The sequence below is a fragment of the Clupea harengus genome, chromosome 1 (genome assembly GCF_900700415.2).
Source record: "Clupea harengus chromosome 1, Ch_v2.0.2, whole genome shotgun sequence".
NCBI lineage: Eukaryota > Metazoa > Chordata > Actinopteri > Clupeiformes > Clupeidae > Clupea > Clupea harengus.
In genome coordinates, this window is record NC_045152.1 from 21,743,728 (window position 1) to 21,767,457 (window position 23,730).

Here is a 23,730-nt window from a genome sequence, read left to right on the forward strand (position 1 = left end):
TCCATCCTTATCTCTCTCCTACTCACTTCCTCCCCACATCTCCCCGCCCCCTCTCTCAGTCTATATATACCTGCAGTGTTGGGTGCATGAGTATGCTGTGTCATTTCCAAACACTGTCTAGGTTAGAGAAGGCACAGCAGTCTGTCATCCATGTCCTGAAATATGCATTCCAGGAAAAGACATGAGATGACATTACTATTTACTATAATAAGATACTATTTACTATGAGCATGCAAAGCTGAATAAGCCTCTGTATCCCCCTTGTCATGATAAACAAAATATGTATTAATTAGTCTGCCTTTAAGGGGACTAAAATTGCACACTGTTGAAAGTTACACAAACGGACTCAGATTGAAAAGTCTTAAATTAAAAGTAGACAATGGGATACAAAACCTTGTGCAGTCATAAGCATCAACACAACACAACACAAAATCTATGTCACTCTCTCTTTCCCATCTTTACCTTTACCTCTCTGCCTTTCTGTCTGTCTGTTTTTATTTCAAAGACACACACACACACACACTCACACACACACACACACACACACACACACACACACACACACACACACACACACACACACACACACAGACCAAAAACTAGAGAGTAATTTGTCAGTGAGTTGGCTTGGCTGCAGCAGTATGATGTCAGGTTGGCGGCCGAGTGTTGGCACAGTAGTCCTGTAGTCCTGTCTCACAGCTGTGCTTCCTCAGACATACACACACACACACACACACACACACACAAAACACACACACACGCACGCACGAACAAACACACACACACACACACACACACACACAAAACACACACACACACACACACACGCACACACGCACAAACACACACACACACACACACACACACACACACACACACACACACACACACACATGTCATATGTCTTTTTTATTATTTTCCCTCTCATTTTTGGCCGGACCAGCTTGTACCCTCATTGCCTCTCTTCCTTCCTCTCCCTTTGTGTCCCTCTCTACTCTTATGTCCGTTCCCCAATCTTCACATCAACACCTTCATCATCCCTTCATCCTCTTATCTGTGTGTCTTCCATCTCACTATTCTCCCTTTAGCTTTTTCTCTGGCTGTCCACTCACTTTCTCTATCTCTCTGTCACAAACTCGTTTTCCTTTCTTCCTCTCCACATTCTTTTTCTCACTTTTCCTAAGTAGTCCTCTTCTTTTTGAATCTCTTTAGTCCCTGACAAGCCCTTCTTTTCTCTTTTGGCTTCTATCATTTTCTCTATCTTTCCTCCCTTCCTCATCCTTCAGCCTCTTCTTTTCGTAGTCTTTTCTTCAGCTTCTCAGGCCCCATCAGGTTGTTGATTCCCCCCTCTTGAACAGCACCACGGGTTATTAGGTGTCTGTGCAGGGACTGGAAACTGCTAAAACTGTGCTTCAAGACTTCTTCTTCCGATCTCTCCCTCTCTCACTCTCACTCTCTCCTGCCTGCATCCTTCTCTCTCTAGTCTGCTACATGTCTCTCTCTCTCTCTCTCTCTCTCTCTCTCTCTCTCTCTTTCTCTCTAATCTTCATCCACACTAACCTCCCACATGGTGGTGAGGCATCAAAAGAAAGAGGGTGATTTGGCTCTTTTTAAGCTTCTCTCTATTCTCCTTGTGATGCGGGTCCATCAGTGAAGTCCTTTTAATCTTTCGACTCTTTTGCTTGGATTATTTCTTTATTCATTAGTTCTTGTTCTCCTTCTTCTTCTTCTTCTTCTTCTTCTTCTTCTTTGTCATCATCATCATCCTCTTCTTCTTCTTCTTGCTCTTCATCTTCCTCCCCTTGTGTGAGCAATGCCAGAGAGAGAATCCCAAACCGTGAAATCAAAGCGTGGAAGCCTTAAATCAAAGTGGACAGGAGTTGCAACACGAACCCTTGCCAAGCGGTAACGAGTGGTGTTTTGGGCTCTGGTTTGACAGATCCCTTTCAACAAGCATGGATTTGTTTTTCCTTTTTTTTTTTTTTTTTTAAGCGTGCACACCACAAACACGTGTTCCATCCGCTCCCGTCTGGGATTCTCATCTGTGTCAACGAGCATCATCAAAGCCGCTTTGAGCCGTGGGATAGTTGGACCTTAAAGTTTCAGCAGCTCTAAACAGAAGGGACCGGAGGTCATGGTGGCCCACCAAGGACAGATCAGTCAGACTTGCGTGACTTTATTTCACTTTCGGTTTGTGATGGCTCCGGTCCAAAGGGGGGGCGCTCTGTTGGTGAGTGCTGCTGAACATTGGGTGTGATGTTTTAAGGTTTCAAGGCTTCCACTTGTCTCTTGGGGTGCTAGAGACTAGAGCATACTACTCCAGTTCTAAAATCACTGGCTTCCAGTTAGTAACAGAAGTGACTAGTGCTGCTACTAGTCTATAAATCACTGAATGGTTTGAACCTCAAATACATCTCTTATATGTTTAAAGTATGTCAACCGTAGTAGGGCTCTTAGATCCATGGACTCAAGTCAGCTAGTAAAATCCAGAGTCCAAACTAAACAAAGCGAATGCTATATGAGATGTATGAGGCAATGTATGCCATGTCAGTATATGTCTGTGTGTGTGTGTGTGTGTGTGTTTGAGTGTGTGTGTGTGTGTGTGTGTGTGTGTGTGCGTGTGCGTGTGCGTGTGTGTGTGTGTGCGTGTGCGTGTGTGCGTGTGTGTGTGTGTGCGTGTGTGTCTGTGTGTGTCTGCTTGCGTGTGCGTGCGCCTGTGTGCGCGCCGGAGCATGGCCTCAGCACATGGCCACTGACTGATATGTGAAGTGGCAGTGTTTTTGGGAGGTGGCAGGGCAGTGCATCAGGCCGATGGAGGGTGTTGGGGCTGGAGCTGAAATATCAGACACAGGGGGCCCTTGAGCTCCAAGGCTCAGGGGTGCAGGGTGTGGGGCTGGCTGGCAGAGGTTGGGGGTGGGGGGTGATGCCGTTGATGGTAAATATCCTCCTGCTGTGGGGAGGGCAGCAGGGGGACGACAGGGGCAGCCACACACACGCACACACACCCACGCACGTACGCACACCCACACACTCATAAACACACACACACACACACACACACACACACAGACACAGACATGCACACGCATCCACACATCCACATCCACATCCACAGACACAGACACAGACACAGACACAGACACAGACACAGACACAGACACAGACACAGACACAGACACAGACACAGACACAGACACAGACAGCTGGTCTCCCTACAAGACCACATCTTGCACCCCCATTAGGTCACAGCAAAATGCATTACCGCCTGTTCCGGCATAACACAACAAGATTGGTTGCTAGGGCTGCGAAATTACCACATCACCGCTACTAAGAGGAGTACCGGAGTGTTGAGCACCGTAATCGTAATAGCTTTGCCCCCATATCTGAGAGTGCTGCCTTCCTCATGTAGCATGTTACTTTGTCTGTGGTCTGGTCTACACGTATCCATATTATCCACACGTTTATTTTTCTCTCTCCACACATGAACAACAAAACGATTCCAAAACGCCCAGACCCCTGCGCTAAGCATACACATAACCTTTCGCAAACACATCACGTCATTGTAACCTTCTGGTCAACTGACCATTAATTGTTTGGTAAACACACAAAGAATATGTAAATATTGCATTCAAATAAATGTGAATATGACATGCAACATGTAACTATAACTGCCTGTTTCGTTCATGCACCCAAATCTCATGAATACGCCTCATAGCAGCGTTAGCAGACAAGCTAGACATGCCACACAGAAATAGTGTTATAAAGTTTGTGTATTTTTAACTCCTTAAACTCTTTCAGCTCAACAATGTGAACATATTAAGGGTCGCCAAATTAATTAGCTAGCAGAGCACTCAGAGAGTGTAGACCTCTACCAAGGCCAAATGGCTTTCTCCCAATGTTGCAATGAGAAAGTGAAACTACATTTGTGGATCCGCCCCGCTATTTAGATTCGGGGATACGATTGATTGAGTTCTTATTTGGCCCATGCTACAGGTTTTATGAAAATCGAGTTTTGGCATAATCCTGCTTACAGACAGACAAACAGACAAACAAACCACAAAGAAAACATAACCTCATTGGTGGAAGTAATTAAACACAGGGGGGTTTGGTTGCGGTATTACAGCAAACCGCAAGGTGCCATTCTTCAAATACTGTGGCAAGGACATTTCTAAACCGCTGCAGCCCTACTGGTTGCTGTAATGGCAGTTATAATGATGATGAGGAGGACAAGGAGGACGGGGATCACGGAGACATGGAGATAATGATGATGATTATGATGATGGTGGTCATGGAGTTTGTGGTAGTCATGGAGACAATGGTGTTGATTATGATATGGTCACTAACTGGATACCTCAAAATACTTTCCCAAAATAACAGGCAAAGTTTGATTGGCTCCCTTTATGTTGTCATGACAAATGTACAAATGGATTCCAAGGAAGACACTCTGATGTATGACCCTGCAACTCACCCAGTGTTACAGCAGGACCACAGTAGGGCAACAAACTGTGTCCACACATGGTCCCTGAAGAGCCTCAGTATGCTGAAGCAGAACTGGTCCATGTCCATCACTATGAGGGAAGAACAAGACGGGCAGGAGGCATTCTCAGGTGGGATGTTGTCTTGGAGTAATTCAGTGAAATTAGACAACTGTCCTTGAGCGAACAACCACACACACACAAGCACACATTCAGTAGGCACACCACACACAGAGCATGCCTGGTAGTCAAAGCAACTGTATACAGGTTTTTTACAGCTTTTGAGGTATGTTTTTGTATCATCTTCAAATTCATTTGGATGATATATGGTCATGTGAAAAGGAGATAGACACACCCGTCTTCCACTAATGTTGGGGTGGCAGTGATATTCTGCCTTCAAGGGGATCTTTGAATGAAAGCTGTTTGTCAGTGTCCATTTCCGCTTCATCTAATAGACAGATGAATATAATATACATGTCACCTGTATTCAGAGCTGGTTTTAGAAGACATGGAAATAAATGTTTACTGGCTACAGAATAGTTGTTTTCTTTCGTTTTTTACGTTTACACATGGTTATGGTATTTAGCAGACACTTGCGGATTGTATTTATTTATATATACATACTGTATGTATGCAATTGTGTGTACACATACAGGGCAATGAAACTCAAACACTGGTCAATATAGTGTTTGAGGTTTCACGCCTATATATGCGTGGCCTAGTGGCCAACCTTCACAGACTTCACATTCCATCCGTAAGAGCAGAGTGTGAAGGTTGAATTAGCAGAGCAATAGCACAACTGTACATAAAGGATTGCATTCCACACAACATAATGGGAGACATATCAGTGTTCAAAAGAGGACAAATTGATGAACATTAAAGTGAAGTTTAACATCCTGCACAGTCACCAGATCTGAATATTATTGAGCCACTTTGGGGTGCTTTGGATGAGCGAGTCAGGTAACGTCTTCCTCCACCACCATCACGTAGTGACCTGGCCACTGTTCTGCAAGAGGAATGGCTCAACATCCCTCTGGCCACCGTGCAGGACTTGTGTCTGTCAGTCCCAAGATGAATTGGTGCTGTATAGGTTGAATTGATGCAGCAATAGGAGGTAGGATCAGTTGAAGCACTTGAAGACTTAGAGTTTTTTCATCTACTTGCTTTAGGTGCTCTTTGAACATGAATGGCGTGAACGTGATAAAACATGCTTACGAGCAAATTATATTAGTCTACACATGCTGCTATTGACTGCTACTCACACAATATAAGCCATTGCACAGAAAGAGTGAGAGTAGTACAGGCAGCTGTGTGAGAAACAAAACTCACAGACCTCCTCGGAGATTTAATCGATTGCCAGCTTTCGTTCCTGGAAGCCTGGAGCTCATGGGCAGTTTTACTCTGAATCTGACAATCTATAAAATGACTCTGACTCTAGAATTCTATGTTATAGTTCCCACCAAAGTATATAATTGCTAAAGACATTAGTGAGGTCCTGGATGATTTGTTTAGTAACATTAGATTTCAGCAACAAGTAGTGAACTTGCTGAGTGAGGTGAAAACCGGTAGGTAAACATTAGTTACAAATATAGCTAGCTTGTTCGTCTAGTTTTAGAGAAAACTGCTGAGTTGAATTGTCTGGAAGCTGTCGGGTAAATCCAGAACATCACTGTGAATGTTTTTTCAAGCCAGGAGGTAACCCAGGGATTAATGTAGGGGTGAGGTTAGGGTTCATGAGTCTGAGGTAACCCAGGGATTTAGGGGTGAGGTTAGGGGATTTAAGAATCGTTCAACCAGGTGATAGGTAGCTGATTTGAACAGGCATACAAGGCATGGCATGCTTGGATTTAGGTTAGTGCATCATTTCTTTTGCACTTTTTCACTTTTCCAGCCACCCATATGTTTAGAGCCGCCATCTCTGGAGCTGGAGATAGCCCTGGGGTCTGGCTATTGGGCTATAGCCATGGGTCTCTTTGTTTGTTTAATATGAATATGAATTAAGAGCTCACACAACCGCTGAACTTTCTGTGGTGAATGCAGCTCTCCCCGCCCCACCACTCATGACACACACTCACAGTGTTGTCAACTTAATGACTTTCTCGCTAAACTGAGTGACTTTTCAGACCCTGTTAGCGACTTTATTTCTAAAAGCCAACATGTGACAAATCTTGCAAGTTGTTAAGACCATCAGGGGGAAAGCAAGAAATCTAAATATTTTCTGAGACAACTGTAATTTATCCCCGTGCATGCTGCTCAGAGTGACGTTAATCTCAGCCATCATCTCCTGTGGCGGCTGTGTCTTTCTCTCTCTCCTGCACGCAGGCAGAAGTGAGTTACTATGGTTACGGGATGCTCTGTATTCCAACACTGCTCTTACATTTACCACACAGCTATGGCTGTTAGTCTTTATGTCCACAGTAAATGTCAGTGTGATGTGTGTCCACAATACATCTGGGATCATGTTGATTGAATGTCTCATTGAGAAAGAAAATCTCTTTTGCAAGAGAGACGAAGGCTGGTATGAAAATGTGGATAATCGCTATACTGCAAAGAAAATGGTCACGTCTTTAAATATGATCCTCTTTTTTATTTAATAGATAAAAACTGGATTGGATATTTTAAGGATGTATTGACCGCAGAGCTGGAAATGTCCCTGGTTTTCATTTCAGAAATCTGAACATCTGATAGGAGGGAGGGCAGCTACTGTTTTACAACTAGGCAGAGTTAAATGCTAACATTATTTAACCAGAGGCAATCACTTCTCCCCTAAACTGAAGCAATTCCAGGGATGAGTTCTTGGTCATTGGCAGAAACGGAGCCGAGGATGAGTAGTGATCCATCCAGCACATCCATAGCTCTTAAGGAGCAAGAAACAGGGGTTGTGTGCAGCTCTCTATCTTGCTATAAATGGGTGACAGGCTGCAGCACAGGGAAAGTTGACTTAGGCCCAGAGATAAGCCCTCTTCATCAGACAGAACTCATTATGTGGAGGTGGGGATGGAGGGGCGGGGGTGCCGAGAGCACACACACCTGATTAATTAGGAGTGTTGGCAGTTTGTTTTGTACAATGGGCCAGGGGAAGGAGTGTGAAGTTTGGCTTTTGAACGGGTGTTCAGAGCCACACGTGTGACTTTTCCACATCTTTGATGATCATCAAGCAAAGAAAAACACTCATCTAAATCTATTTTAAAATGCCACCTGTTTTTCGGTTGTGTCTTGCACTGCATTCTGTTTAGAGCGTTATACAGCAGAGTGCTGGGGGATTTAAAACACACTAGTGTAGGCTATATTATCTCTTGAATATAAACTGTTCCACACACCCTGCTCCAAAGGCACAGTTACATGAAGGGCGACCACAAATGCAGTCTGAATTGTGTTGTGTGATGCATAAAGAAAAGCAAACATCCAGGCATGCTGAAGGAAGGGCAAAGCCCAACCATTGGCCAGGGAGCCCTGTATGGCCCTGAAGGCCAATTAGGTGTGCAACCTAAGACCTAGAAAAAACAAGGCAGGGTTGTGGCAAAAGTCTTACTCTCATATGTACTGGGATATAGACCCCCTGACACCTAAGGTTACCCTGATTGCTCAAGTGAGGAGAGTGTGCATTTGGAGCTCTGAAGTGGCTTATTGTACACATTCCCCAGCCTTTAGAATGAGATGGAGTGGTAGAGGGAGGCCAGGTCAATAATACTGTTGGAAAGTGCCGGGAGGAATTGCTGCAGAATTGATCATTGCCTTGGTTTCCAAATAACATGAGGCTCTTGTAGCCAAATGGTCTTTGTTCTTTCCCCTGTTTCTCTCGCTCACTCACAGACAAACTCACGGACACGCACACACACACATATACGCACACACACGACACGCACACGCACACGCACACGCACACACACACACAAGCACAGTGGCAAGGCCGAAGATCTTAAGATGGGTGCACTTTATTTCACATCAGCTTATTTCGGACCACATATTGGAACTCAATAACAGTGAATCGCGTGTCAGGAAAACCGGTAACACTGAACTCCTCGCCCTGGCGGCCAGTCTATTGGGAGGGGGTGGGAGAAGAGAGAGAGAGAGATAGAAAGGCCTGTCATCAGCCTGCACCAGTTTTTAGTTATTAATGTCTGACGTAGCTTAGATTCATGAAGGCAAATCTGATTTAAAGGCTAATGAAGCTCTTCACAAGGCTGTATATTTTATGAAGATTAGCTAATCTTGGAAGGTATAAAAATAATATGACCCTACCCATTCTGCATTGTCTTGGAGAGAAGAGTTGGAGGGGTAAAAAGAAGAGATTGAGGGCATCGGGTCGTCGTCATCAGATGCGGTGTATAGGACTGCATTCCTTCTGTGCATTTTCCTATTTGCAATTTTTTTAAAGTAGTTATTCAACAACATTTGTTTTCAACATGATAAGGTTACAGCAGGTAATGTATAAGTTAGCTAATGCATATGGCCATCTGTGAGTGACCGACGCAGCTAACGTTGACGTAGCTAGCTACGTGTGAGTAACCTTCCCAATCATATTAAGCATACGACTCGGAATGAAAGACATCGTCGAAGAAAAGTATGTGAAGCAGAATTGTAATTTATTAAATACATTTCATTATAACTTACTTTCGCATGTGACAGGCTATGTTATTTTCAAACCATGGGCTACACCCCCTTTTGATTAGGTGGGCCAGCAGTCAATCTGACACATAAAAACAAAAAGCATGCACAGTTACAGACTTCATCTCTACTTCTAGCTGAAATGTTTCTGGTGTGAGTGGGGGGGCCTTTGAGGACACAAGCTTTCGTGTTGGGCGTCCATTTAGATGCCTTACGCGCTGCAGGGCTTCCTTTCATATCCGCAGCAGGGATTGAGGCCGCCTGTCCCTCAGGCTTTAAAAGTTTGGAGTGTGGGGGAGAGAGAGAGATGTAGACACACACTGGTAATGGAGGTCACCCCGAAAGAGCCTCCAGAGACAATGATTTTGACTTTATGACTGTGTGTGTATTTGTGCATTTGTGAGAGAGAGTGTGTGAATCTGTGTGTGAGCGTGTGTGTGTGTGTGTGTGTGTGTGTGTGTGTGTGTTTGTTTCTGTGAGTGTGTGTTTTAGCACATTTCCCCCTCATATAGAGGTGTGTTTTATATTTTGAGGAGATTGCCTAGTGCGTGAACATTCTATTCTGCGGCCTTCGCTTTGATGCCGAGCCAAAGCAAATGGTCCAGCTTTGCACAGAAAGCATGTCTTTCACAGTCGGATGGGGCCAGCACTTTGATTCTAGGCTCAGCTGCAGAAGCCTCTTAAGTTCAGCACTCTGTCTCCATTTCTCTACTGGCAAAAGTAGAGAAAGTAAAAGGCAACCTGCTGGATTTCTCACAATGCATCATTCTTCCCCATTGTGAATCAAGGCCTTTTGTGTCTGTGTGTGTGTGTGTGTGTGTGTGTGTGTGTGTGTTTGTGTGTGACTCACCAAGAGTGATATAAAGCTTAGAGAAAGTTCAACCAAAAAGAATAAAGACAATTTACTACATGTATTTTATGCACCTTTATGCAACTAACATGTTTGCACAGATAGAGAGAACCTGGATGAGTGAGCAAATCACTGTTGATTAAACATCTTTCTATTAGGGTGTATGTGTATGTGTGTATGTGCGTATGTTCTTTCTAGACGGTCTTATATTTTTTATGATTCATTTGTATTCATGTGAGTGCGTACATAAAATACTAAAACTCAATAAAGAAGGAAGAATATCTCTCTCTCTCTCCCTCTTTATCTTGCATCAGAGCAGGCAGCGCTGCACAGGCGGTTCATGTATTTGTTTGTGTGTTTACTCGCGTTTGTGCTGAAAGGCTCTTCCCCCTCCCTTCCCCTTCCCCTTCCTGCAGAGGAGACAGCGTTCGAGGCGGGCATCCGGGTGCAGATCCACAGCCAGGCCGAGCCTCCCTTCGTGCATGAGCTGGGGTTCGGCGTGGCGCCTGGCTTCCAGACGTTCGTGGCCACCCAGGAGCAGAGGGTGAGTCCCGCACCCTACCGTCCTTCAGCTCCCATCACTCACACTCACTGACGGCTGTCACTCATCTGTCGCTCAGAAGGAACAAGTCCCTATATTTATAAGACTTTATTGGATACACAATATATCTGAATTCCTTCCATATATATATATATCAGATTTCACTGTATATAGACCGTCGTTCGTTATATATATATCAGACTTAATTGTATATACGTACACTACCGTTCAGAAATTTGGAATCTCCCAGAAAATGACAGCATTTACAGGAAAACTCGTATTTCAGCCATCAAATAATGTGCAAAATGAACAGAAAATATAGTCAAGACAATGACAAAGTTAGAAATAATGATTTTAGCTTGAAATAACAATGTTCTTGAATATTTACTTTCGTTAAAGAATCCAACATTTGCAGCAAGTGGCTACTTTATGTAATGTTGTAGCATTACAGCTTGACAACTTCTTCCCTAAATACGTAATTTAGAGCAAAGCTTTGGGTGACTTTCATATCGTAGGATGAAATTGATTCTGTCAAGTGCTGTCCACGCAGGGTTGGGAAGGTTAATTTTGAAATGGAATTAGTAGTTACCCTGCTAACTTGGCCGCCGCAGGATGCCACTTTGGATCAAAGCATCTGCTAAATCCCGACGTTTACCTTTCATTACGCAACTCTGTTCCATGTACTGTAACTAGATACTCACCACCCCTGTGTCCACGGGTGGCATGGCGATGGAGATATGGTAAAATGGAGTTATAGCCTTTCTTGTTAAAGTTTTTTTACTCTGTACAAATGACATACTTTAGCAGCACCTAAGTGCCCCCAGACAATCATATTTCCTCTTCCATGCTTGAAAGAGGGTGGCAAGCACTCCTCCAAGACCGCTTCATTTGTTCTACACCTCACATAGTTTCTTCTCTGTGTTACAAGTTACAAGTTACAAGTTACAAGTCACAAGTCTTTTATTTGTCAGATGCACAAAATGACACAGGGTCAGACTAGGCACTGAAATTCTTATGACAAGGCGCCGCCCAAACCTACCAAACCATAACATCACATACTATAACATAACAAACCATGATGTACACTCTGCACAAGTACTATGAACATAATTTACACATAATAAACATATAAGGGCCATTCTACCGAATTGGTGCAAAGTCAGGTTGGAAATATTTTGAAAATTTGTATGTTTTATTCCCAAAACTTTGTCTGTATATATATTGTACCATATCTAAAGTACACATATCTAGTAAATGAACCGTCAATTTTTATATTGTATTTTCAGAATGTGTTGGAATGTTTTTCCTCTCCCAAAAATTGTCACTACCGAAACATAGTAATAAACTATAGGAAAAACGTATTATTATTAACCTGTTCAGATTGTGTTTCCTTCCCTTCTCTGAAGAGTATTTTTACAAATATTTCTTGAAGGTTTTCACAATGAAATCAATAAAAATTACATTTTTACCAAATTTCAAAGTTCAATTTATACAATTCATCAAAATCTAAGTGCAATATTTCTTTGTAAAATGCAAAATACTGATCATATTGATTCCAGAGTTGATGATTGATGAAATTGAACATACATTAAACCAATCAGTATCATAACATTTTAGTTGATAACTCAATATACTTTATTTTTTACAAAACATCCAGTGTTTCGGTAGTGACTGCACTGTTTCGGTAGTGACAGCACTGTTTCGGTAGTGACCACAGTATTTTGTTTGCAAGGTTGTATCATATTTCCTCAACCTTATTGCTTAATCTTAACTCATACCATGCTTTAGGTTAGGAATATTAAAAACACAAATGTTTTGTGCTTTTGCTGTCTTTTCCTCCATGATTTTCTGACCTTCTTTTGCTCCCTGTTAGGTAAATCACTGATACATTTCAACTTTCCTTCTTCCTTTCATTTCTTATTTCTTTCTCTTTCCTTCCTTAAATATTCTTGGTGTTTCACTGGGTCATCCCTCACTCTTTGTCGGTATTCTCTCAGCCTCTCTGCTCCACTTTTTCCTTTTGGCATTTTGGTGTCTTATGATTCTTTCTCTCCTGAACAATTTCAGATAGAAATCAGCATTATCCACATCTTTACCATTTAGTCCACATAACACATTTATTTCAAAATGATGGGATTGAACTACTTACCATTCCATTTTGTCACTACCGAAACGATCATGTCACTACCGAAACTTTACCATATGTTTTGGTAGTGACTGTTTCGGTAGTGACTGTTTCGGTAGTGACAATTCTAACTAAATTTGAGCATAAATAAATAATTCTAGCAAGCACATGGCTAGCAAACAAATCTTTGAAGACACAAACAAACATAATACTTTGCATAAAACCCCAAAAAGTTTACTTAATTGAAGAAAAAAAGGTGTTCGGTAGTGACAATTCTTAAGGTTACACACTGATTTTCAGACTTTGGAACACATTTATACCAAAAGTATGGGATCTAGCTACTTACCATTCAGCCATGAGGGACAGGGATGCATTATCACTGCCTGGTTATAAATGCAGGGGTGTGGCTAAAAAACAGGCTCAGCCAATGGACTAAAACTCCTGTGTTTCGGTAGTGACTATGGACATGATTTTTTGAGTATAGTTTTTTATTTTTTTTATTAAACCCACAATAAATCTAAATCTTCCAAGTTCTGTTTAAACTTAATCATAAAGATCTTTGAAATTAGATCATTGAAAAAAATCAAAAAAATGTAAAAAGTGTTATTTACAGAAGTTGAAATTTAGATGCCAGGGTTGGGGACAGCTACTTCCCAATAGAAAGTACCCTATAAAGGATGATTTTGTATATATTTAGCTTATCCCTATCTCATTTAATGTCTTGGGTTTAAATAGACCATAACATATTCTTAGTAAATATCTATGTCTGAATGTCTGTTTTGTGAATAGTTTTTCTTGTTGTGGGACCACACTTTGCGCCAATTCGGTAGAATGGCCCATAAACATATAATAACCTAAATAACCTTACTCAATATACAAGATAAATATACAATACGATGTGCTAAACATATACCAACCTATACATATAATACTAAATATACATATAGCAGCCTATACATATAATACTAACATATATACAGTACATATAACATATAATACACATATAATAAACTATACTAATCTATAGGTGATCCAAACACCTCAGTTTAGATTTATCAATCTTCAATCTTCCAGCCAGTATCTGCTTCCGTTTGCCCACTGCAGTGTTTTCCTGGCATTGGCCACTCTCAGAGAGTCTTTGTCTTTGAAACTCTGCCTATTAGGCCAGACCAACTGAGCCTCTTTATTGTTGAAGATAAGACTTGTGTCTTCTGGGTACTGTTTATTAAAATTGCCAGCTGAGGACCCATGAGGGATCTGTTTCTCCAATTAAGAGATTAAGATGTTTTTATCCTCCAGCACAGTTGTGCACAGGGACCTCCCACTTCTCTTTCTCTCCTGGTTAAATCCAGTCTGTCCGGTTCTGTGAAGGATGTGGCGCGTACCTTTGTCAGATAGCTTCAGTATCTTGCCAGTTTCATGGAGTAGCCTTCATTACTGAGAACATCAATAGACTGATGAGTTTCAGTAGAAAGTTATTTTGTTTACGGCCATGTTTAGACTTTAATCAATTCCAGAAGTGCTGATGCTCCAGATACTCAAGTAGTCTTTTAGACATGATCATTTAGGGAATTCAGGAATGATGGTGGGAGAAAATAGGCCTTTTACGCCTATGAAGACATTTCATTCAAAATCAGCTGTTACAGTGATACAACATTAACAATGTCTACACTATATTTATGATTCATTTTAGGTTATTTGCGTTGAAAAAAATATGATTGTCTTTCAAGTGATTACAAGCTTTTAAACAGTAGTGTATATCAGAGTCCAACAGATTTTATGTATACAGTACATACAATATATACATATATATATACACTTTCAGGTACTATGAGGGGGTTTGTAGGTTTGCAGGCTCCCTTTTCCTCTCTCTTCATGCTCCCCTCCTTCCCTCCCCTCTTGAGATGCCATGTCTTTTTACAAGCTGTCTGTTTCTGTTCATGTTGGAGTTTTTCTGCTTCATCTGCCTCTCTCGTCCACCTCATTCACCGCAAGAGCAGCATAATGTTCGGTCATCAGGTTCCAACAGGAGATGTCCATTAGTGTGTGTGTGTCTGTGTGTGTGTGTGTGTGTGTGTGTGTGTGTGTGTGTGTGTGTGTGTTTTTGTGTGTGTGTTTCTGTGTGTGTGTGTGTTTCTCTGTGTGTGTGTGTGTGTGTGTGTGTGTGTGTGTGTGTGTGTGTGTGTGTGTGTGTGTGTGTGTGGCATTTGTTGTGTGTGCTTGTGTGATTGAATCTCTGTAAAGACGTGCTCTGAATAGCCAAGCAGGTTATTGTATTGGTTTATGTTGTTCACATAGGGGTTCATTCCATCCTTTTCTATCCTTGCTGTGAGTGATGCTTGATTCACGGTCTCTCCCCTGTCCCTCTCTGCTTGTGTATGGGCCAGAGGGCCATAGTCACAGACAAGGCCATAGCTGCCACTTGCAGGAGGAGTGGCCATGTGTCTTTGGCTTGGAGAAAGAACGAGCCTGTCTGTGGACTGCAGACTATCTAATCAAGCCAAAAGACAGCAGGGGAAGTGCAGACCCTTACTGATACTAATACTATTAAAGATTCATGTTTGGTCATTTAAATGGCATTTTCTTTTAAATGGCAAAATCAGCCACTTTCACACCAACGGAAATCTAATCCAGTTTTGTGTAATGAAAGATGATTGTGGTCTCTAATGGTGATCTAACTGCAGTGCAAACTCATTGCTATTTGTAAATAGCTCATATTTTCTCCAGACTCTTCACTCCACTACCACAGTCCACTGCTGTTAAGCTAATTGCAAGTCGAGGCTTGAAGATAATGAAATCGCCACCATTGGGTTTTTCATATTAGTTCCTCCCTTTAAAAAGGCCAGAGGGAATACTGCTGTGTTGCTTTGCATTAATACAGTAATAGACTGGAATATGTATTAAGCCACAACGCTCTGTGCCACACATATCGCTTTTGGGACATAGGACAAATCTGCGTTTTATATATTTAAAAACTCAGACGCCCATAAAAGTGCTGAAATATTGTCAAAGATAAAGTGGAACATCTGCTTGCCCTAATTATAGCTTGTTAAATTGTGAAATTTTTCTTGTTTTGTTCAGTACATTTTTGTGACATTTAATCACACCCCTTAGTCTAACTCTTAGTTTCAGTTTCCTGTGGGTTCATTACATAAACTACTTTCAGAAGTGTTCCCACTCTTTCTCTCTCTCTCTCTTTCTCTTTCTCTCTTTCCACCTCTCTTTCTGCCTCTGTATGCACCACCCTCCCTTCTCTCTCCGTCTAAAAGCGTCTCCGACAACAGATGTTTACTCAAGTAGCTCTGTCACTCATATCCTTCTCAGCTGCAATGCAAAGTTCTCATTATTATCTTCAGGCTCAACACGCATTGCTTCGAGCCTTCTTAGAGAATAAAATACTGTGAGACGTTATGAGACACTACAAAGACATGACCTGACAGATCATTGCTTTGCTGTAATTAAAGCCCTGACTGGGTCAATTATGGGGAGTGCTTTAATGCTTGCATCATGCCTGAGAGATTTTAGTTGAGCTTGTTAATCCTCAGAGCAGAGGCAAGCAGTGAGGGAGACGTGTCTGCGCCGCCGGTTTCACCAGACGACGTAATCGCCGCGGCCGGCAACACGGGGCCGACAAAATGGAGTGCATAATACCGTAAAAGCTTTTAATCACAACACAGGCAATCAGCACACTAACTAATTCTTGAACCTATGTGAAATTAACACCCGTGTCCATTATAACAATTAGGAAACACGGTAGTCAAAAACAGGACTGGACAATGGATGTTGATATGCATTGTAAAGATTATAACTTTCATAATAGTTTCACGTACAAGAGCAGTCATAAAGTGTCACGGGTAGAATTGTATGTATTTAAGCTAACATTAAAACAATGCGTTATGGTTTGTATCTTTCACAATAAGTCACAACAGTGATAACAATGCCTTTCCATGAGTAGAGGGAATATGTACTATGATGGCTTTGTTTTTTAATCTGGTTTTGTGCTTTTGCCATAAATAACTTAATAATAAAATGAATAATATGCATGACACTAAAAATGTGTACAAACCATGTATAAACCATGTTAAATGTGTCATGTTACATCTTTAGGAGTGTCAAAATCGATATTCAGCTTCAGATTGACTTTGTCAAAGATGTTGTATCGCACTGCTCAGAAATTCTTTGCAATATTTACGGACAGTTCAAAGGAAGAAAAGTTAGAGAGACAGACAGAGAGGGAGCAAGAGAGCGGAAGAGATCTGAGGAGGTTGGACTCCAGAGAACTTCAATCATGAGGAGGCCTGCTCCCTCGGGACTTCAGGTTTAGAGAAGTCTCTGTGGATCTGGCTTTCTCTCTTTCTTTTCTTTCTTTCTCTCACTCTCTTTTCTTGTGCCATGTGTCTGCCTCTCTTGATATGCAGTGAGCTTGAGAGTCAGAGAGCACATATTGATTTTTTGTTAGCGCACCGTGTGTGTGTGTGTGTGTGTGTGTGTGTATGCACAGAGGCCTGCACGTACGTAACAACTTTTTAATGCATTTTTATGAATCTGTATGATCACATCTATGTTTATGTTGTGTGATGGCCTAAATTACTCTTTTATGGGACACAGTTTGTTTGTATGTATCAGTATTTCTGAAATATTTGTTGTGATTCGTTCACCAGCTCATTCAGTGGTACTTCCTATTTGCATAATAGATCTGGATCTATTTAGGCTATTTAGGCGAAATCGTATTGAGCAGTAAGCTAACCAATAAGGCATCTGAGAGAAATTGTATTTATTATTGATTTAGTCATTTGGCTAATTTGTTAAAACCACAAACATAACAACTCATAACGTAGTCAGCAAACACATCTTGCTAGACTTAACAAACTTATCCTTATATACAGCATATAAGAAATAAGGACTTTGAGATCCAGTGGCGTAACGTAGTTACGACGGGCCCAGGTGCAGGCTATTATGACGGGCCCTAGTCAGTGGCGTAAGGCAGTGGTCCCAAAACCATTTACAGTCCCGTACCCCATGTTTGTAACCGCCGCCGCCACGCCCCCTCCCCCTGCGCAGATATTTAGCCTACAACACTTAAAACTGTCAGGGTATGTCACTAACCGCCGCTGCTATGCCCCCTCCCCCCACGCAGTGTAATTATTTCGCTGAATATGGGTATACATCAATATTTTTGGCACACCAGCAAGTATATTCATCTAAATCAACCTTTTAAAACAGCATGCTAAGAAGGAAAGCTTCAATGATTTTAAACAAACTGTGAATTTAATTAGGCCTACTTGTTGTCAAGTCTGTGGAAACTGCAGACAATATTGACCTAGTTAGAAGCCCTGCCGTACTACAGCTGTTGAAATCCACTAGAAATCTTCATTAACAAATCCTGTGAAGGAGAAGTGGTCATTTGCTTTTCTCGTTCCTGACGTGCATGAATGTACAATCCTGTAGGTGACACATTCATCAATTTCAGTTCTGTTAAAGTTGACATATTTAATGATTATTCAGTTTCGTTAAAGTTGGCATATTTAATGATAATTCAGTTCCGTTAAAGTTGACATATTTAATGATAATTCAGTTTCAATAAAGTTGACATATTTGGTGATAATTCAGTTTTGTTAAAGTTAGCATATTTGATAATAATTCAAACATATGAAGATCTGTTCTTTTTTTTTATTTTCATTCATAAACTGTTACATCTTATTTTAAATTGTAGATTGACAGATGTGAAGAAAGCATCGGAAGAAGGGGAGGGGGATTTTTGACCTTGGGCTATATCTCACGCATTCAGAGATCTTTGCTTTTTGGCTCCAAAAGGACATGTCATGTTTTATAACCATGAACAGAAGACCCATCCCCTTAAAAGTCCTCCACATAGGATGCTCTTGGGTTTCCTCACTCATTACTCCTCTCTCCTCTCTCCTCTCTCCTCTCTCCTCATCTCCTCTGGTAGCTATTAGATAAATTAGATATCCTTCATGATGTCACACTGTGAACGTTTCTTTGGGTCCCGGGCTGGAAGACTGAGGAGCAGGGACAGAGGACGCCTGCACATAGCGGTTTGAGATGTGCCTATAGTTTTGAGACGAGTAGCCTGGTCACTTATTCTTCACCTAAACTGAAAGGCAGGTGCTTATAATTGGTGCTAAAGGCAGAAATAAGCACACATAAAACACAAACCTGGCTAATTAAAAAAGCTCTAATGTTGGATACAATGACAACTTTATTTTCATCAATCAAATAAACTGTATTTCCAATAATAGAAGGTAAACATAATTGATCATCTAAGCCTAGCTATTTGCCTAAGCTAATGTCCAAGTTTCAACATAGTGTGTTTCATGTCTGTGTAATCATTGGTCTTTTTCAGTGTGTCAGTCACAAAAAAGGGTTCAGTAGGCCCTACCAATAAGATATCTTCACTCCTTTGAGCTCCAGCCCTCCCCTGTGCTGCTCCACAGTCGAACGGGCAAACACATTTAAAAAAAGCCAAGCGTACAAAAGGAACGAGATGGAAGATGGGTCCTTCGTGAAGTCAAGTCCTATCACGAACGCCACATCACTGCGCCCCCGGATGTGTTCTGCGTGAGAGGGAAAGCGAGCCTGCGTCCTCCTGGCTATGTGGCTGTGGCGGCCCACCGCTGCTTTAGCATTCTGTGTCCATACAGCACAGCAGGGCTGGGGGTGCAGTGGACTGGAGAGAATGGCTGCCAACTCTTCCCCCCACTGTGTTCCTCTACTCGTTTCCTCGCTCTGCTTCGACGGGGAGTCTTTCCTCACCCCTGCGTTAAGGGTCACGTTGTCGCAACCCGACCAAGCAAGCAAGGAAGCAATCAAGCAGACACCAACATCAGCAGGATGGAGTGAAAAGGCATTCTGCTGCACAGGAAGTGGACTGTGGCAGTGGTCGCCTCAGTCACTTGACCCTGAGATCACAGCTTGCATTTAAACAGGATTATGGACACAAGCAAGCACACCAGCGCGTGAGGGGAATAGATTTTCGTTCCGGTGGCAAGGCTCATGACTGTACATGTACAGCGTCTAGTTTGAAGTGCTGCATCAACTATTTATGTTGTATGAGCCACTCATATATATATATATATATATATATTTTTTGGGATTGTCGGCTGGACTCAGTCCAAAGCGAACGGCAAGCCAAGGAAAGAGGGCCCGAGTTGGGCTGGGGTGTAACTTTGCACACCGCGCAGCTCTCCAAAAGGATGGAGGTTGGGTTTCGACGAGATATCAAATTAAAAGTTCATGGTCTGGAAACATGTCTCCTGCGTCCTGCAGAGTTTGCAGGCTGTCGGCATCAGGGGTGGGCGTGCTTATAAGATCTTCTTTGCTTTTTTCTGTGTTATTTGATTATTTATGCCTCTTCCATGTGTGAGGCCACCTCGTCGCATCCTGGCTGAGGTGAATCGTTAGCTGGAGTCTCAAAGACTCAAGACTCAAAAGTAACAGAACTGGGACGGAAATGACACCAGATGTGTCCGACATTCACCCTTGCGGTGGCGGCGGTATATGTGGACCTCAGGAGAGCTCTGAATATTTAATTGCGGAGCTTAATCAGGGGGGTCTACTCGTTAGCAGTCATATCCACTTAATTACGGTGTTAAAGGAGACGCCAGCCAAGACACTAGAGGAGAGCCTGAGGGGGGGGGGGTGTATGTACTTGCCCAGCGCCGCATGGCAGAAGTAGAAGAAGAGATTTCTCTAAGCTAGCTCTGGTGTGAATGCTGAAATAGTGTTTTTTTCTTAATAGTGTTTTTTCTCTTTTTGATGTAGTGGAGCGGTGTTGGGGGAGGGGGACGGAACCTGAGTGTTGTATAAATTTAATTATTTCAGAGAAAGGCAGCATGCGGTTTGATCTCTTACACACTCCGCCAAGGGCTCAGGTAGCCTTTTCATAGCCTTGGGCAGAGTAGTGGCATTTTAACGAGACTGATTTGGGCTTTCATTTACTTGTGTCGGTGCGGGGAGGTGATTTGGTTTATGGATTCATTTGACCCGCCTGCTCCGGGGACTTGCAGTGCAGCAGGAAAATCAGGAGCGTTTGGTTGTTGTTTCTTTTTTTTCTATTTTATTGTGTTTTGAAGGTGATCACCCTGTTAAAAGCTTAGCCAGCATTAATTCAGAATTTATTGGAAGAGATCCTATCTTTCAATTCCAAGCTGCACATTAAGTCACCTAGCAGACATCAGCTCTGATAAGAAAAGCGTTTACTTTTTGAACCCCCTCCCCCTCCCATTCTTCAGCATGATCCTCAGTGCACATAACACTCACCCAGAGCATGCTGTTCTTAATTTTGCATTATGGTTGCGGTTCTTTAGTTACTGTTTCTTACGGTGCCAGGACAGATGGGTTTCTGTCATGGTCTACTTGGTTCTACCATCCATCCACTCACTTGTCTCTCTCTCTCTCTCTCTCTCTTTTTCTGTCTGTCTGTCTCTTTCTCTATCTCTGTCTTTCTCTTCCTCCTTTACTCTCCCTCTCTCTCTCTCTCCTTGCCTGTCCATCCCTCCCTCCCTCTCTCTCTCTCTCTCTCTCTCTCCTTGCCTGTCCATCCCTCCCTCCCTCTCTCTCTCCTTTAAATGATTCTGCATCGCTGTAGGGGAGGCCGTTGAATGCTTAAACATTGGGAACTGTTTGCTGTGCCTGCTGGTGGTCTCTCGCCATGTATCAGTTATGAATAGCAGTTTGTGTGTGTGTGTGTGTGTGTGTGTGTGTGTGTGTGTGTGTGTGTGTGTGTGTGTGTGTGTGTGATATTGTGTCTCAGCCTAATCTCTCTATCTCTCCTTGTGTGTTGGCAGTCTCGCCTTGTAGCACTTATGAATAGCAGTAAATAGGCTGCACACAGGCAGAACAGCTACACCTCCACACTCCCATCTGACCTACAGGATGATCCAGTGCACAACACACGCACAAGCCTACAAAGATTGTTGTATTGCCTTGTATTTTTAAACTGTTGTGTGTGTGTGTGTATTTGTCTGTGTATGTGAGTGTGTCTCTGTGTGTGTGTGTGTGTGTATTTGTGTGTGTATTTGTCTGTCTTTATGTGTGTGTGTGTGTGTGTGTGTGTGTGTGTGTGTGTGTGTGTGTGTGTGTGTGTGTGTGTGTGTGTGTGTGTGTGTGTGTGTGTGTGTGTTATTGTGTCTCAGCCTAAACTCTCTCTCTCCCTGTGTGTTGACAGCTGACGTACCTGCCTCCCCCGTGGGGTGAGTGTGTGTCGCAGCCCCACGACTCGGGCTTCTTCCAGGTGTACAGCGTGACGGCCTGCCGCATTGAATGCGAGACTCGCTACATTGTGGAGAACTGCAACTGCAGGATGGTGCACATGCCTGGTAAGTAGGCTTCACTCTTTCTTTCTATCAGTCTCTGCACCATTCATTCTTATCTTTCTCTCCATCTCTCTCTCTCTCTCTCTCTCCATGGTTTATTCCTCTGCTCCCGAAGGAATTGTTCACTTGTTCATTGATTTTGTACATGCAATTTTAGGGGAAATTAACCACTAGTCATTTTCAGAAATGCACCATATTAATTTCCATATTTTTACACTCCTCTTCAACATGTCTGTCAACGTGTCTGTCCTGGCAGTCACTGATGAACATCACACCATCCGTGCTGAACATAATATATTCCAACAGTCTCTGTCAATCCTTCCCTCTACGCTTTCCGTTCTCTTCCCATGGTGTTTTATTAAGGCTCCGCTAATCCCTGTTAGCCTTAATTGGAATGGCACACTGTGTACCGCTACCTCGCTCCCAATTATCAGCTAATGGTTATGCGTGAACGTCTACGTGTGCTTCTTTTGCATGTGCGCGGGCAAGCAGTGGCTTAATGAACAGTTCACTTAGCATAACCAGCTTTTTTTTTATTTTAGGCTGCCTGCAAGTCAATTCAAATTACCTCTCCAGCAAATGTTTCTAGAGACCACACAACAAGTAGTCATTTTCATGTATACAGAGGAAACTATTCCACCTCAAGTGCCGGACAGACAGAAAACAAAGGGGTAGTTGTCTTGTTGAATAAATCCATGCTGTCCCGAAACCCTGAAGAACACTGCAAATACAGACTGTAAACATGAAAACAATGCTGTGTTCTTTTCTTTTTTTCTTTCTCTCTCTCTCTTTCTCTCTCTCTCTTTCTCTCTCTCTCTGTACCTCTGAGTGTTTGTGTGTGTGTTGGATAGAAACATGGAGAACACAAATGTCAGGGGAACAAAAAGTTTGGAAAATAAATGAGCTTTGTCTTTTTTTACAGGTCAGCAAAACAACAAAACAAAACAGCAGGCAAAAAATTACAGACCGTCAGTCTGTTTTTTCCCCCCGCCAACTGTTTGTGTTCTCTGTGTGTTCTCTCATGTTTTCTGATTAGCTGAGAGAAGACACACGCAACAACCACGAGCAACACAGGCCCTTACGCATATTGCAGACTGTTTGTTTTTGCGCTGCTCATCGTGCCCGACAGCCTGAAGTTTCTAGCTCCTTTGCTGTTGCCAAAACTTGGAGCAGTTTGCTGTTAGTTTGCTTCAAGCCCATCATTAATTCAGGAGCGTGGTCCGCAGAGGAGAAAAAATAAAAGAGAGAGAGAAAAGCTGTCTTGAAAAAGTGAGGACAGAATAAGTGCTCCTCCTCCTCCTCTTCCTCGTCCTTCTTCTGTCTCAATCCCTCTCTCCTTCCGTTCTCTGCAGGGGATTCACCATACTGCACCCCCGAACAGTACAAGGACTGCGCTGAGCCTGCTCTCGGTGAGACACACACTTACATATGCACACGTGCACACACACACACACACACACACACACACACACACACACACACACACACACACACACAGACACACACGCGTAGACACACACACACACAGAGACACACGCACACGCACACACACATGCACGCAGTGTGCTATATACATACTAGCCCTTTCTGTAGATTTTTAAATCACAACATAATCCAGATTTATTACAGCCAATTCCAGCTCTATTTACCTAAACAATGGTACACATTCATACATTTAAACACATGCATACACATACATGCATCTCTCTCTCCCTCTGTCTCTCTCGCTCTCTCTCTCTCACTTTCTCTCTTCATCTCTTTCCTTCTCTAATATTCTACACAGTTGCTTTCAGCTA

The 23,730-nt window shown here is 42.5% G+C and overlaps 1 protein-coding gene across 4 annotated transcripts in view; it reads left to right on the plus strand.

Annotated features, from left to right (window-relative positions):
• The window catches only part of asic2 (acid-sensing (proton-gated) ion channel 2), a 337,257-nt gene that overhangs the window by 302,383 nt on the left and 11,144 nt on the right, over positions 1 to 23,730 (plus strand). For all 4 annotated transcript variants that reach the window (XM_031571281.2, XM_042708081.1, XM_031571271.2 and 1 more), the window contains exons 4-6: positions 10,350 to 10,477; positions 21,787 to 21,937; positions 23,287 to 23,343. In XM_031571281.2, the coding sequence (XP_031427141.1) occupies positions 10,350 to 10,477; positions 21,787 to 21,937; positions 23,287 to 23,343 (336 nt within the window). The remainder of the gene's footprint in view (positions 1 to 10,349; positions 10,478 to 21,786; positions 21,938 to 23,286; positions 23,344 to 23,730) is intronic.